The sequence below is a fragment of the Glycine max genome, chromosome 1 (assembly GCF_000004515.6).
Source record: "Glycine max cultivar Williams 82 chromosome 1, Glycine_max_v4.0, whole genome shotgun sequence".
NCBI classification, from domain to species: Eukaryota; Viridiplantae; Streptophyta; class Magnoliopsida; order Fabales; family Fabaceae; genus Glycine; species Glycine max.
This window is the reverse complement of record NC_016088.4, coordinates 56,372,545-56,387,992: the sequence shown is the minus strand read 5'-3', so window position 1 is coordinate 56,387,992 and position 15,448 is coordinate 56,372,545. Positions and strand designations below refer to the sequence as shown.

At 29.7% G+C, this 15,448-nt stretch overlaps 1 protein-coding gene across 1 annotated transcript; it reads right to left on the bottom strand.

The window, feature by feature from the left end:
- Window positions 1-971: 971 nt before the first annotated feature.
- On the bottom strand, window positions 972-2,753 carry LOC100783772 (ethylene-responsive transcription factor CRF2). The gene has a single exon (XM_014777134.3). The coding sequence runs from the start codon at window positions 2,151-2,153 to the stop codon at window positions 1,257-1,259; it is 897 nt and encodes a 298-aa protein (XP_014632620.1). The 5' UTR covers window positions 2,154-2,753; the 3' UTR covers window positions 972-1,256.
- Window positions 2,754-15,448: the final 12,695 nt, after the last annotated feature.

Genomic DNA, 15,448 nt, shown 5'->3' with positions numbered 1-15,448 from the left:
ACAAATTGATAGAGAAAAATATAAAATAATACATCTTAGACAAACAAGACAGACTAGGTCCAACATTATCACATTCTTAATTTATCTTTGTCTTTGTCTTTTATTTTTCTTATCTTATTTTTTTTACCTTCTATTTTTTATCTTTATCATTTCTTAATTTAAATCTTTTATCTTATCTCCTATTTTTCTTTTGAATTCAACACTCCAACTTTCATGTAATTTAATACTTGTCACATTTAATACACTTACCAAGGAGTTACCAATCATTACTTAAATCAAAATGGTCAAATTTAAACTAGTCTCAAATGCCATTTTGAAATTACTTTTGTTTTAAACTTTTCATCACATGCAATGTAGGACTTGAACCAGTTACAAAATTGGATGGATGGACCGCACTTCCATTAGAAATAATTTTGTTTGATGCTTCCTGTTTAAGGACCTTCCTTAAAGGTTACAACTGAAAAAAAAAAAAAAAAAAACAGGCAAAACGGTAATTTTACTTTTTATGAATGTTGCCTGACCTGGTATAAAATATTGACTTGTTTGACATTGATGGAATTCCCGTAAAAAAAAATGAAAATCTAAATGTTAATTAGTATAAATATATAACATCATTTTGGTTTAATTACTACAAGTATAGATTTTATTTTTGAAGAAGGGATTTAAAATTAAACGCTTGCATCTTACAGTCGGGGCTCACGTGGGGACTATTAGTCCCCTAATAGAAACGCGTTAAAAAATTAATTGAATTAAATACTAAAACAATAACTTCTTTTTATTTACTGGAAACGAAATATTTCTACAACCGAAAATCATAAAATTAACCCTCAAGATGTGATTCTAGATAACGAAAATGATTTTTACCTTTTTCAACAAATATTATCCTGTAAGTATAATCCAGAAATCAAACCGGTCAGCATGCTAACACATTACTACTACCATAAAGTATTAATCTCAAACGTACTACTACGTACTAAAAAGGAATTAATATTAAAGTTTTAAAAATATTACAATATAATAGTTAAAAATAATTAATATAATAAAATGCAAAGCCTCAACCGTTCAAGGATTGAACACAATTACTACATCACTGTTACAACTCTTACAAAAACGACCAGAACCAAAAAAAACATCACACAATAAAAAAACGATTAGTGTTTACTATACTACTATTTAGTTCCCGCCGATACAAAATTTGCCGATTCTGGAGGCAACACAACGACCAGAAAACTGTGTTATAGAAAGAAGTGAAGAAATCAGAGAGCAAGGAGGGGATCCGAAACAAACAAATCGTCGATATCTTGGAAAAAGTCACGATTTCTGTTGAAACCAAAATCCTCACAAGCAGTGAGAAACTCACTAGACCAATCATCATCGTAGAACAACACACTCTCAGGCACCGGCGAAATACCTCGAAAGTCAAATTCTATTTCGCTCGGAACCGGAAATGGTGACTCAGCCTTGACCCTACTCATCGACACGGAGGAGTACTCATCGTCTTTTCCCCTTACGGACTCAGCTTCCTCGGACAAGGAACAACTGTGAAGCACGGAAGTGGGAGAAAACAGGTTATTGTTGTTGTCATTAGTTTCCTCACCGGAAGCGTAACCGTAACCGTTCGCCACCGGCGGAGGGTCTGTGTTGTGACACGTGGCAGGCGGTGTTATGAAATTGGTGAGCGCGTGGGGTCCACGCAGCCTAATGGCCGCGTTGTCGTACACCAAAGCAGCTTCCTCAGCAGTGTCGTAGGTACCCAACCATAAACGAACGCGTCGAGACGGGTCTCGTATCTCCGCCGCCCATTTTCCCCAAGGCCGCTGTCTCACTCCGCGGAATTTCTTGCCGTTGGACACGAGCCGAGTGTCTGAAGCTCTGCCTTTGGGCGTAGCGGTGCTTCTTCTTCGAATTCTCTTCCTCGAAGCGGCGCCGTCGTTCTCGCTGGCGCACGACGACTCGATAGAAATCTCGTTGACGAACTTTCTGTGTCGGTGGCGCGTGGAAGTATGCTGTTCTTCGTCGCTGGAGGAGTCTGTGGCCTCGGTGTCTGTGACGGTTATTCTGACGAGTCTGGGATAGGGGTGTTTGGGAGGGTCTTCTTCGGAGGGAATGAGTAGTTTGGAGTGGTGAGTGTACTTGGATGGTGGCGCAGTCATGTTGTTAGATTATTGGGGGTAGCATTGACGTTGAAAGGAGTAGTAGGGAAAACGGTGGAGTGAGGGAGTGGGTGAGAGAGGAAAAAGGGAAAAAGGATGAGAGAGAGATATTCCTTTGGGACACGGGGATGGAGAAGAGAATAAATAAAGCTAAGGTGAGTTTATGGATTGAATAGATGTGGTTGAGAAAGTTATTAAAGGAGTCGTAATTTCAAGGAAAGTTACGTTAAAAAGACATACTAGGAGTTAAGGGAGTGCAGAGTGAAGGAGGAGGGGACAGAAGGAACGAAAAAAGTGGAGCCACGTGACCCGACCCGACCCGACCCGACCCGACTCGATATCTGTAGCCTCAGCTCAGCCTGTGGGCCTAAACAAAAGCATCCAAATAAAGATAAATTTTCAAAAATAAAAACAGAGACTATCTTAACAGTGTCTTCTCCGGAAATGAAAAAAGAAATCACGACCTCAGCAAGTGCCTGTGTTTGGCGTACTTTTATATGTGTGGCTTTGAAATAGTAAACTAACGGAACCCTGATTGTTGCAGGAAAATCACAGCCAGTGCTGTACTACACAAAATTGAAAGGGTTGAAATAATGTAAACACGAGCTGAAAGGTAGGCTCAGAGATTGGCAAAGGTAAAGAGAGACTAGTACTCCACTCTGATGTGATTGAAGAATAATTGAATAAGTACTCCTTCTTTGGTTCCCCAAACCTATTTTATAGTAGGATTCAATACCTTCACTAGAGAGGAATGAGACTGAGACTCTTAATCATACTCTCTTTTTAATTTTTATTTTTGCGATTCACTTAAATTTTTAAAAATTATTAATTTTACGGAATCTCATATTTAAATCAAAAGGAAAAATTATTAAATGATAAATATGGCTCATAAAAACTCACGACTTTTAACAAATTGTAACCTATCAAATAAAAAATGTTTAAATTTTTCATTTACTAAATTAAGAGTCATATAAGGTTGGAAAGGGGATTTAAGATGCGTTCGTTTGCATCAAAAGAGAGTAAAATAACATGAGACTCACCTTTATATTATAATTTAATTTAATTAAAATTAAAATTTTTATCTCATTTTTTTTTCATTTCTTTCCTCTTTAAGGATGAAAAAAGAAGAAAGAAAGAAGGAGAGATATCCTGAGTTTGAAATAAAACTTACATACTAACTTTTGTTATAAAAAAATATTTACTAAATTATTTATGTATTTAACTTTAAATAAAAATCAGCTAATGTCTATACTTTTTAAAAATACAAACTATGTTTTCATAAATCAAACTAATACGTACAAGATTGCATAATAAAAAAAAAACCGATACAAGTTTCATTATTAGGTTCAAAAAAAATTCCCAGCGCATGAATTAAACAACACAAAGATTATTTTAACTTAATCATTAATTTCAAATTCAAAACCTAGATATGTTGTTACATCTAATGCTTAACAAGAGTGAAAGTTTCAACATCTATAATGGTCATATTTATCTAATTTGAGTAGGTTTACTTTTCACAAAAAACACATGTAATTTATCTCTAAAAAATATTACATATTAAAATAATTAGCTATATTTTTCACAAAGTACAATAAATGGTTTTTGGATGAAAAGAAACATAAATTAGTCACTTATTTAAAATTTATGATCTTATTAAAAGGGGTTTAATAATTTTCTATTAAAAGTTACAATAACATTACATTATAATTACGATAAAAATATATTAATAACACTTTTTCATAAAAAAGTACACTTATTAAAAAATTTATTTCAAATATATCATGTTTTATTTCAAGAATTATATGGTTGTTATGATAATTTTTTAATTTTTATAATTGATTTTTTTATCTTTCTTTATTGATCACACATTTATCTATGTTTTTTTTTATTTCTCTCGTTATTGTAAAAGAATATGCAACCTCCTTATGTATAAGTTTTCATATTTTAATAGGAGACTATTCTTCTTAACCTAAATTGGAGAATTAATTAGTAATTAGTAGTTCGGTGTACCTTGCAACAGTGCAACTGTTCAAGATACATCTGTTCTTATCAGGCAAATGAAAAAGACGACACGTGGGGTACGACAAAAGCCAGTCCAATCACGTGAGATGAGACACTTGGAACCGTATCAGTCCCCCTTTGACTGAAAATAAATAAGGAGCAGCGAGTTATGCTACTAGTACTTTAATGGAATTAAAAAGGTGTATTAAGGTGTCAATTATTGAAAAAATTACTATACCAAAATGATGAAATACTTCCTCGTTCCACATTATATAATTTTAGAGAAAAAAACATTGTTCCAGATATGTCATTTTAGAAAATTAATTCTATATTAATTTTTTTATAAAGACTATTATTAATAAATATTTAGCGAGAATAATATAGAAGAAAAATAAATAAGTCATCAATTAAAGAGATAAATAATATATTAGAAAATTATCTAATGTATTTTTTTAAAATTCAATAAATTAATTATATTTGTTAATTCTTGTGAAAAACCTTAACTATTATATATTTTAGAACGAAGGTATTTAATAGTAATACTATTTTTAATAAAAATAATACTTTTGATTTATTGAGTACTGTTTTTATTTTTAGTAATGTAAACTGATATGATGACATGAACAAAATGTGTGTTGCTTGCTAGTTTTTGTTTTGTTTTGTTTTGAAGAAATGGTGCACAGCACAAGTGAATGAGCATGATCTCGTAGTCCATGCATTGAGCCACAAAATACAGAGAAGCTCCGGTTCTTGTCATTTTGGAGCTTAACCGCACTCATATGGAAGTCAATGGGCACTGTGCCCAATATGTGCTTTGTTTTTACTTATTATCATAATGTTTCAGACCACCCGCGGATATTTAAACACGCTATTTGCAATCACTGGGATTCCTATTGCGACAACAAATTCACAATTAAACTAGTACTTCATTTGGTATCTATGTGTAAGAAAAAAAAATTAATTTACATTTTTTAAACCAATTAACTAATTTTATTAAATTGTATTAATCTGAATAAAAATAAGTTTTTTAAAAAAATTAATTTTCATTATTAAAACTTGATATTAATTATAAAAAAAGTTTTTAACCATTTTAAATATAATTTCATATAAAAATAATAAGTAATAAGTAATTTTTATTTCTTATAATTGAAACCAAACCGAGTAGATAGTAAATTTATTATATAAATGTCTTATAATTAGAGGAGAGAGTACGAATGTGTTTGATAAGATTTTGGAGAAACTTCTATTTTTTTTAACTAGTTTATAAACTATTTTAACTAAAATATATTTGTTTGATATACGATCGGTCATTTTATTCAAGTTTATTTGTTAAAAAGTGCTTATTTTAATAAAACAAATATTTTTTTAGTGTTTGTCAAAATTGTTTCTGCCAAATAAAAATAATTTTATGTTTCTTTAAGAAGTAAATTTTAAGAAGAAAATTATATTTTCTTATTAAACAAAATATTTTTAAAAAAACACTTATTTTAAAATAATATTTTTAAGTTTAAATAAACTGATCCCTTGTTTTAATAACTTGTAGCTTATTTCCACAAACTACTCAAGTAACCTATGACAATAAGCTAACTTATTTGCTGTTAGGTTTTTTTTATAATTTTATTCTCATTAATTTATTTAAAATTTTCTTTTACTTTTTTCTATAATTTAAAACCCTTTTATATAATTTTATTGTACTTGTCAATTGTCATTACTACATTGTTCATTAAAGTTAAAAATTATTTAAATCATATCAATTTTATAATTATATGTTTGACTTGCATCCAATTATTAGTAAAATATTTAAATATCAAAAATTGATTTTAAACATATAAGTTAAAAATAATTTTTTTAAAAAAAAAGAAAAAATGATTTAAAATAATATTAGTTTATGAAATTTTTTATTTTAAACCATAAGTAAAATCATCAAGTATTTAATATTTTTTATAATACAAAGTTTTAAAAATTATTGCCTTATGTTTTAAGATGAAAAAATATTAGCAATATATTAAAATATTAAAAATATTAAATTTATTATTTTACGTCATTTAATATTTATCGATTCTTATTAATTAAATTTATCAAACATATTAAATTAATATAAGCTTTCAAATTTTCCATTTCTAACATATACTTTATAAGCTTTTAACTAGCATTTATTTTATAGGAGTAGGTTGGTTCAAATGACGTTTTGGTTTTACGGTTATGTCAATTTGCCGCTAATACAAAAATAAAAGTATATATAAAATACGTGCAACAGTAAGTCTGTGCATATTTTTTAGGATTCAATATTGTTTGTTAAGAAAAAGTGAAAAACAACTGCACGAAGTTATATATCAAGGTCAGGCCAATGCTAAGGCGGTCCATTTTTTTTTTTTGTTACTTTGGTGGACAGTAAATATGATCATGTAGTATAAGTATATATGAAATTTGATTAAATAATTTATTTAAATAAATTATGTTGTTGATGACTTTTATGTCCTTATTATTGTAGAAAGATAAATATGTTTCTGTCTAAGTGTTTTATCTTTGTGTTCTTTTTTTGGATTTACGGGTGGTGGAGGCTGTAGCTGTTCGAAAATTGCATATCGAAGAAGTAGAATTGAAGATACTTTGTTTTTGTTGGAGGTTTGTTCGGCACAATAAAGCATTTGGTTGTGAGATAAGTTCTTTGTTAGTGACTTGAAAACTGTCGTATCCAACAACATTTCGGCCAAACCGTAACAGCATATGCCCTTATTACAATACTTGAAGACAAAACACTACAACCAACCTTGTGGTCAATAGGTACGGTGGAAAAGTCAAACCATTTTGAGTTGCGCGAAGATGAAAACCACATTTGAGACTAGTAGTGAATAACAAACATCAAAAGAAACACACCACGAGATACATATCGAATTACAACACTCTCCTATAAAATTACAATATTCTTGTCTACACTCTTTCTCTCTTATAAGATGTAACTAATGACATTATCGTAAACACAACAGACATCATGATCATTTATTTTATTAATAACAAAATAGTCATACACATTTTAAAAAAGTAAAATAATTGTATTATTATTTTATTACAGTTAAGGACTAACACTTTCCACGACATTTTTTCTTATCCACCAAAGACAAGTAAAATGAGTTCCACCGTAGTCCAGCCATCGTATGTACGCATCAGTTCTGACAGACTTTAACTTCTAATTAAATAATAGTAGTAAAATAGATATACACGATAAGTCGAATAGATTCCTAACGTATCTTCTTCTGCCAAACAGAAGAACTGACTATTAATATACATTTATAAGTACAACTTTTTTTAAGAGTTTACGTTAGTTTTTTTTTTATACTATCAACCAATTATATCATATTCTTAATATTAATTTTTATGTAAATATTATAAAGTCAAAAAATTTATTACATATAATTTAACAAGAATATAATTGTGTTTTTTTTTATCGGCAAAGAATAATTTTATTATAAGGTTGTACAAGTAATACCTTGCTGTTACAACACAGAGGCTCTGGCCATGTACAAATACATGTAGAACAATTTATTTTTCCAAAAGTATAACTGTTATTATATATATATATATTCAAAAGTAAGCAAACATAGATACATAGAGAACTAAATTTTTTTAATAAAAAATAGAGAATTAATCCCGTTCTAAAATAATTGACTAGTGTCTTAATTTATTTTATATAAACAAAATAATAAATAAATAAATAATAAACAATAATAATTTTATAAAATTAATCTTACATTGTTATTATTAATTAATTTCTAAATGTAGTAGTTCATTATTAGTATATAAGTAAAAAAAATAATTAATATTATATTAAAAATTTAATATGTTAATTATTATTATTTTAAGATAATTTTTTCTTACACAATATTTATAATTTGTATTCGATACTATTTTTTTTCATTCTACACAATCATTATAATAAAATGAAAAGAATAAATTTTAATAAATTAAAATTAGGACACATTTTAACCTTTTATTTTTGTCGAATCACGTTTTAATTGTGTTTTCCTGTCACACAGTAGTCTTATCTCTCGGGATATCCCATGCCAGCTACCGTACGTGCGTGATGGAGTACCACATAATCACAAATACATTCTCAGGGAAAATGATGACTTTAATAATTTTTATAATTTCTTTTTACAAATTACTTTTTTTATTAAATAAACATGCATGTCTATGTGGCGAATCGGGCAGATCTTTTTCAACAGGAGTCAGCCTTGGCTGTCATTCTCACCGCTTCTCACTTTGTCTCAATTTGGGATCAATAATTCAAATGTTTGTGTTAAACAAGATTATTTAATATTTATATAAAATATCATAAAAACCTATATTTTTTGTCATTTAAATTTATCAGTTGCTTCACTATATAATTTTAACATATACCTATAATTCAAAGGTATCTTAATAACTTTTAACCACCGTCTAATTTTTCTAACACTTTCAACTACTCTTGCCCTGCATAGACCTAACAACAATTTTATTCAGCCTTTCCTCTCGTTATATCCACATTATTTTAATGCATTATCCCAACAAACAAATAAAAACAATATAATTTATATAACTTATTTGTTATGTGTTTATGGTAATATTTTTTATTTATGAAAATACAGTATTTTTTTATACAACGATTGAACTGAAGTGCAAACCTGTAACCTCATATATACTATTATAATTTCTTATCACTAGACCGACCTAAATAAATTATAACATGCGTTTTTTTTTTAAATCACCTAATTAATTTTCTTTTAAAATTATATAATTAACATATTTATATAAGATAAAATGTTATATTTATGGGAGAACAACATCTAGCTAACTTAGTAAGATTTATTTGTCTGAGAAAATATTAATTGAATGCCAGGATGAGGGTTCAACTATAAACAACTCAGTGAATAGTTTTTTCTCCCATGGGATTGGAGGATAACGATGAATTACGATGTCATTTTCTCATGTAAGATTGACCTTTACATGAATAGTAATTTATGTTTGGACCTCCTAGTAATGTCTAACTTCAAGGTTGCCCTAGGAAACGGTAGCAATAAGTATGTTGACAAAAAAAAGGTAGCTTAAGTATTTCTTTTTGGTTTACCAACAGAAAAAAGTCATTTATTACTAGTATTTATAAAATTTATTATTAGCTAGCTTAGCATAATAGTAATTAATTTTTTTCTCTGAATTGCTGTCTCAATTTTTCTCTATATGACGAATGAGTTTTCAGTAATTTTTTTTTCGTTTGGTGACATACTCCTATTCTCAAACTAATATAATAGAAATTTAAAATTATGAACTACGCAACAGCTACAATAATCTCATTTTTAATCGTGTAATCTAGATTATGTTTGTAATCGTATGAGATAGATCATATACACAAGTCTTGGCTAATGCTCCCACACTAACTTTTGCATTTAAGATTAAATGGATTTGGATCCTTTCCATCGTCCCGGAAAGAATTCAGTTTACCTTAAGTAATCTGGTTTAAAAGTTTAAAGCTGATGAACTTTATATTTTTCGGCCTCGATGTTAGAGTAGTCAAATTAATTTAATTTTAACTCATTATTAATTATGACGTTGGACCATGCTTGAGACGTAAAATTAATTAATTGACAATTTTTTTGCAAATGAAAAAGCAGTTTCGTCTTGGAAAAGTAGACAAGAAGCATATCTAGCAACATGCGTGAATTTAGTAATTTTTTTTTTTTACATACAATTACATATATGCTTGATAAAAAATTATTGAGAAATTCACCAAGAAAGAAAAGAGATTTTTGGGGAGACTTACCACATCAAATCCGGCCACAAGTTAAATCCAATGGCGTCGAGTTGTTTTACTTGGAAGTTGGCGCGAAATTGCAACGTACTAAATGCTCCTAAAGAATACAGAAACTTGCATTTATTCTCCAATAATGTGTATATAATCATATTAAAAAAATCAAATACTAGTAATTTACAATCTATTTAAACACTTGACCTTACTGGTAAAAATAGGAGAAAAAAAGTTTTGCAATTAGTATCCAAGTCCTTAATGGTAAGAGTAGGGGCACGTGATGCGCCATAAGCAGTGAATTAGACAAGTAAAGTTAATAAGTCTCTGAGGGACCATGTGCTCCGTCTGCGTACGTAACCAGCCTTATTAGTTGGAGCTGCAAATTGCGCCATCTCATAATAACTACTCACCTCTTCTTGGATTGTTTAACATGCACAGCTTCAAAAATTAAACTGCCAGAGAAATTATATATCACGTTTCTACCTGTGTTTTACTATAAGGACTGTTGATTAACAAATCAACAGCTAAAATTACAATAAAAATCAACTATTTGTTTAATAAGCTTTAAGTATAGTCTCATATTCAATTTTATTTTTTTTAACGATTATCAATGTACTTTGTAATCTTGGTAAGTATAATATTCTCCTTGTTTTAAACAACTAAATCTCTCGTATATTGATTGTGTGAATGGTGGATAAATTAGAAAAACTACAACAACTAAAAGTTTAAGACTGATTTTGATAAGTTCAAAAATAATTTTTCTTAATTGAAAGTAATTTTATTTTGGCAGCCAAACATTATAAATTCGATTGAAACTAAGATTGATTAGAATAAATATGCATGGCTGACTATGATTAATTCACCACCAAAGAGAGATCACTGACTCATATATAATTAGAGCAAAAAACTTTTTTCCCCCACCAATATCATCTTAACTCGCGTGCTATAAACAATTATCAAAAGAAATACTAGTAGTACTGTACTACTATAATCTGTGGAGTTTAATTTTTTTTTGGTCTTATTAATTAATGTAAACTCAATTTATTTTCGTTATTCCCAATTATAACGGACATTGCTTTGGTCTAATGGAAAGTGGCAGGCCAATATATAAAAGAACTTGGCGAATCGGATACCCCTGTAATTTAAAGCGAACTGCATGCTCACCCGCGGCGATCGAACCGCTCAACTCATCAACTTAATTTCGTTTTAATGCTCTATTTTATCATATGATAAAAACATTAAATAGTTAGGAACAGCTGTTTAAATTATACTCCTAAATGTACTGCCTAAAAGCAATGGTGGATTCAAATTTTTAGTGGAAAAAAAATAGTCTAATATTTTTTGAAACAAATAATTATATAAGTATTATTAAAAAATTAAAAACAGTAGAATCTAAAAGGATAAAATGAATAAAATAAGTATCAATTTATTATTTTTTTATCTTTTACAATTATTTATATTCATCTTATTAAAAAAATTATCTTGTGAGAACAAAATTTATTTTTTATGAAGATAAAAAATATTTATTCAATATATTTAAATAAAAAAAATTTACTTAGGGAATAATTAGCCTGTTATCTTCCACGTACATCCGCCACCGCCTAAAAGCATTAAGTAGTACACCTAAATGTTTTACTGGGAACATGAAAAGCCTTCACAAAGAATTCAACGAGTTGAAGAAATAAATTATCATGGGCATGGACTTTTATACTACCTCATTCAACAAGAGTGATAATATAAATCGGAACTGAAGTGTCATATATATATATATATATATATATATATATATATATATACATATAATATATCATTATTATTAAGGATCTTGCCTATAAAAAAACATAATTAAACGCCTTTCAGGTGGGGATGGATCAATTGTTCTGAGACGGCCATTCTCGGTTACTAATTTTGTATTCCAAATTCCATGGTCTCTCCCTTCTGTTGTTTCTGTTTGCTACTGCAAGGGGTAAAAAGAGAGAGAAAAAAAAGAGCTTTTTCTACATTGGGCCAGCCAGCATTTCTTAACTGGGCCAGCAGAAATAAAGCCTTTGTTCAATTTGGACTGTTGCTTCCCACACCTTCGGTTGTTGCGGCATCGAATTCACGGCCGCGCTCACTGGACCAGCTGAAGGTCCATAGCTCTGGACTCTGAGACTATAATGCTATCCATTTGTTTGTGAAGGATTAAGTGGAACTGTTCTCAACACAAAATTAGAACAATAGAAAGTTATTTCTTTCTTTTTAGATATATTTCTGTGATGCGTAGATATATAAATATGGTATTTTAAAAAATAAACACAATTATATATTATGTTGCATTGATATTAATTTTTTATGTTAAAAAATTATCAAACTGAAAATTAAGAAACATTAGATCATTGGCTATTTGGTGCTATTCTCCTACAGTCCTCGAGCCATCACTAACAAAAAAAACCTTGCTGAAGCAAATTGTTATTTTTTAATTCCAAAAGTAAACCAGTTCGAAGAGCAATTCCATACACATTTTCCCGAATTTCCATACAATTAGCTTTATATGACAAGCACAAGTGGTTGAGATCTCTTGCTAGAATTGGTTAAACGTCATTTATCTCGCTAGAGGTTCTAATATTTTGACATGTTACTGAATTTATACATCTTAGGCATAATCCCATTACGAAATAATGAACAAAAAAAGTCATGATGTTCCTTATTACTTAATATGCAGAGCTGTATCGTCATTATTATTGACCAAATGACCAGAAATGCACATACATTGAGTGATTTAAAGGCCTAACTACCAGAGAAAAGGTAGCCATCTACCTCTATATATTGCACCTCAGTATGAATTCATGCATCTATGTCAAAACTTAATGTGCATAGTAGGTGGACAATCAATATGGTTTCAGACACATGAATATTGTATTTGAACGGTTCACTTTTCAGACAGGTTAACAAAATGTCTAAGGAGATCACTATCCCAAGCTAATATTCCCACACGAATAATTTAAACGACAGACATTTATTTGTGGAGTATTGCGCAGAACTCAGCTACTCGGACCCTATTACTCAGTTCTTTGATTAATATTTAATACATGATATAATAAAATCGTCAAACCCTCTCATCGTAAAGGGAATTGCATTAAGTTACTTGTGAGTCCATCTTCTTCTAGTGTACTCATGTTTGCACCAAAGGGTACATGAAGTTTACAAACTATAGTTAAAAGCAATGATATGGTACCAAAACAAGCAACAGGCAACACTCTAGTTGCCAACTGCAATGCTATTGCTAGAAGCTTCCTCAGTAATGCATGAGATCGACTTGAAACTATATTCAACCTACCGAGAACTTTTCCACATCATATCAAATTAGTTTATCTAGTCTCCTTCAATACGTCGAGGCAAATGCTCCACTTACTGTGAGTTAATTAATCTACCAATTAATCCATACGAGTAACTCAATTCACATCAAGATATCCCCAATTATATAATCTACACGTACACGCATAATAGATTTTACACTTTTAAGCAGGTAAGAATTTATGGGTAACACTTTAAGTTTAGAACTTCTACACCACTTACCAAAAGAAAAACAACATGTTATGAGCTGCAACTCAGTGAATTTCCCTAGTGTTCGAAGCCTAGAAACCTCCTAAGAGAAATGTGAGGGAAGAAAAGACTCTATTCAATACATAACTGCTTATATACACAATATAAAAATGTTGTGATACCAAGGAAAATATCCAAAAGATAACAAGATAACAGAAAAGGGAAATTAAAGGCAAGTGACAGATAACATATCCTAAGCTAACCAATGTTACAAAGCCAACTCAGCAATCCTATAATAGAATTGGTTAAATACAATTATCTAAATACTCTCCTTCATAACACAACACGTTACAAAAATGATCACAAGAATTTTTAGCAAGTATGGTCATATTCAAATCAAAGGGCAACAGACTGTTCTAACTTCGATGTGGTACATTAATTAGCTCGTTGTTTCATTCGAGAGAAAAGCATAACTCCAGTAATTGTTCACTTTCCCTTGCGAACTTAGATTTGTGACTCTCTCAGCGCATTGTGTTTTTAGAGGTTCTAAAAATACGAAACAGAAAACACAATAGCAATTTAAGGATATAAATAACTTAGGTGACCAGCTTGAATTGATAATTTAAAGGGAATCAGGGAAATAAATGGTCACCAACTTTTTATGAGGAGAATGACAAAAAATGGAATCATAAATCATTTGGTTGTAGGGAGAGATGGGTCAAATTAAGGAGACCTGAAGCTCCACGAAAGGTGATCACAGTCAGAGAAAAATTGCAAATACAATAACCATCGCCACAATATTAATGAGTTTGGATCTTATCTCTTGTTATTATCAAGTACTGGAATAATATCTCCCCAGGACAGACAATTAGACAAAAACACAATTACAAAATAAAAAGTTCTGTAAATAATGACAAGTCTGGCAATAGTTGTATCTCTATTTCTTTTTATGTCGTGTTGGAATTCGCGCTTTGATAATATGAGAAGATTGTATACCTCTTTTATAACATGACAACACTACCTGGTGTGTTTAAACTAGTTTTATTATTAACAAAGAATTATATTGTAGCGAATTACGTGTCATTTATTTGAATGGAACTTGACTCAGATATCTTTATAGGTCTTGAGTTTCAACATTATGAATAAAAAAAATCAGTAATAAGAAAGAAAATTCTATTAAAAAAAGTCAATTAAATTTTTCAGCAAAATTTAGTTAGTTAAAAAATCGATAAATATTTTCACTAATAAAATAGTGAAAAAATATTATAGCCAGTTGTTTCATTAATAGGTTAATTTGCATGTGATCGGTAAGTGATCGTCACATGCATAGCGATAATGGTTTACAATTAATTTTGTTTAATTATGGTGTGTTCTAACTTCTTCGGCCATCTTATGTTTGGTATTAACATATTTTTCAAAAAAATATATTTTGAGGAGTAAACCATTTACTTTACTAATTATTTAAATATTTTTATCACCGTATTAATCATATAAAACTTAACTATCACAATGTTAATCCTTCAAATATGAAGTTCAACTCTATGAAAAAAATAAAAATTTAATTGAGCTGGTTGAAATTTATTTATAATTGGTGAAAATCTATCATGTATTCTAATTTATTTTCTTTTCTTTTCATCACTTGCATGAATCTTGTAGTCTCATCAGATAGAGGATTTTACTTAAAGTTGCTTGTCGTAATTTACGGTGTCGAGAAGCTCAAGAATCGCAAGCAAATGGACATTTCTTAAGCCTCCACCAAATCACCAAATGCCAAAAGGACATTTAGTAAGCCTCCACAAATGGAAAAATAAAGGTCCATCAAGTTATAGAATGTCAAAATGGAAAATCACAAATATATTTTTAACAACTCGCTGAGGTTACGTAGTTGATTAACGAAAACGGGTCATGCATGCACATATGGCAAAATGAAGGAAACAAACAAAAGAGGTTTGCATCCATGTCCCAGTTGCGCCCAAGCTAAAACACAAGC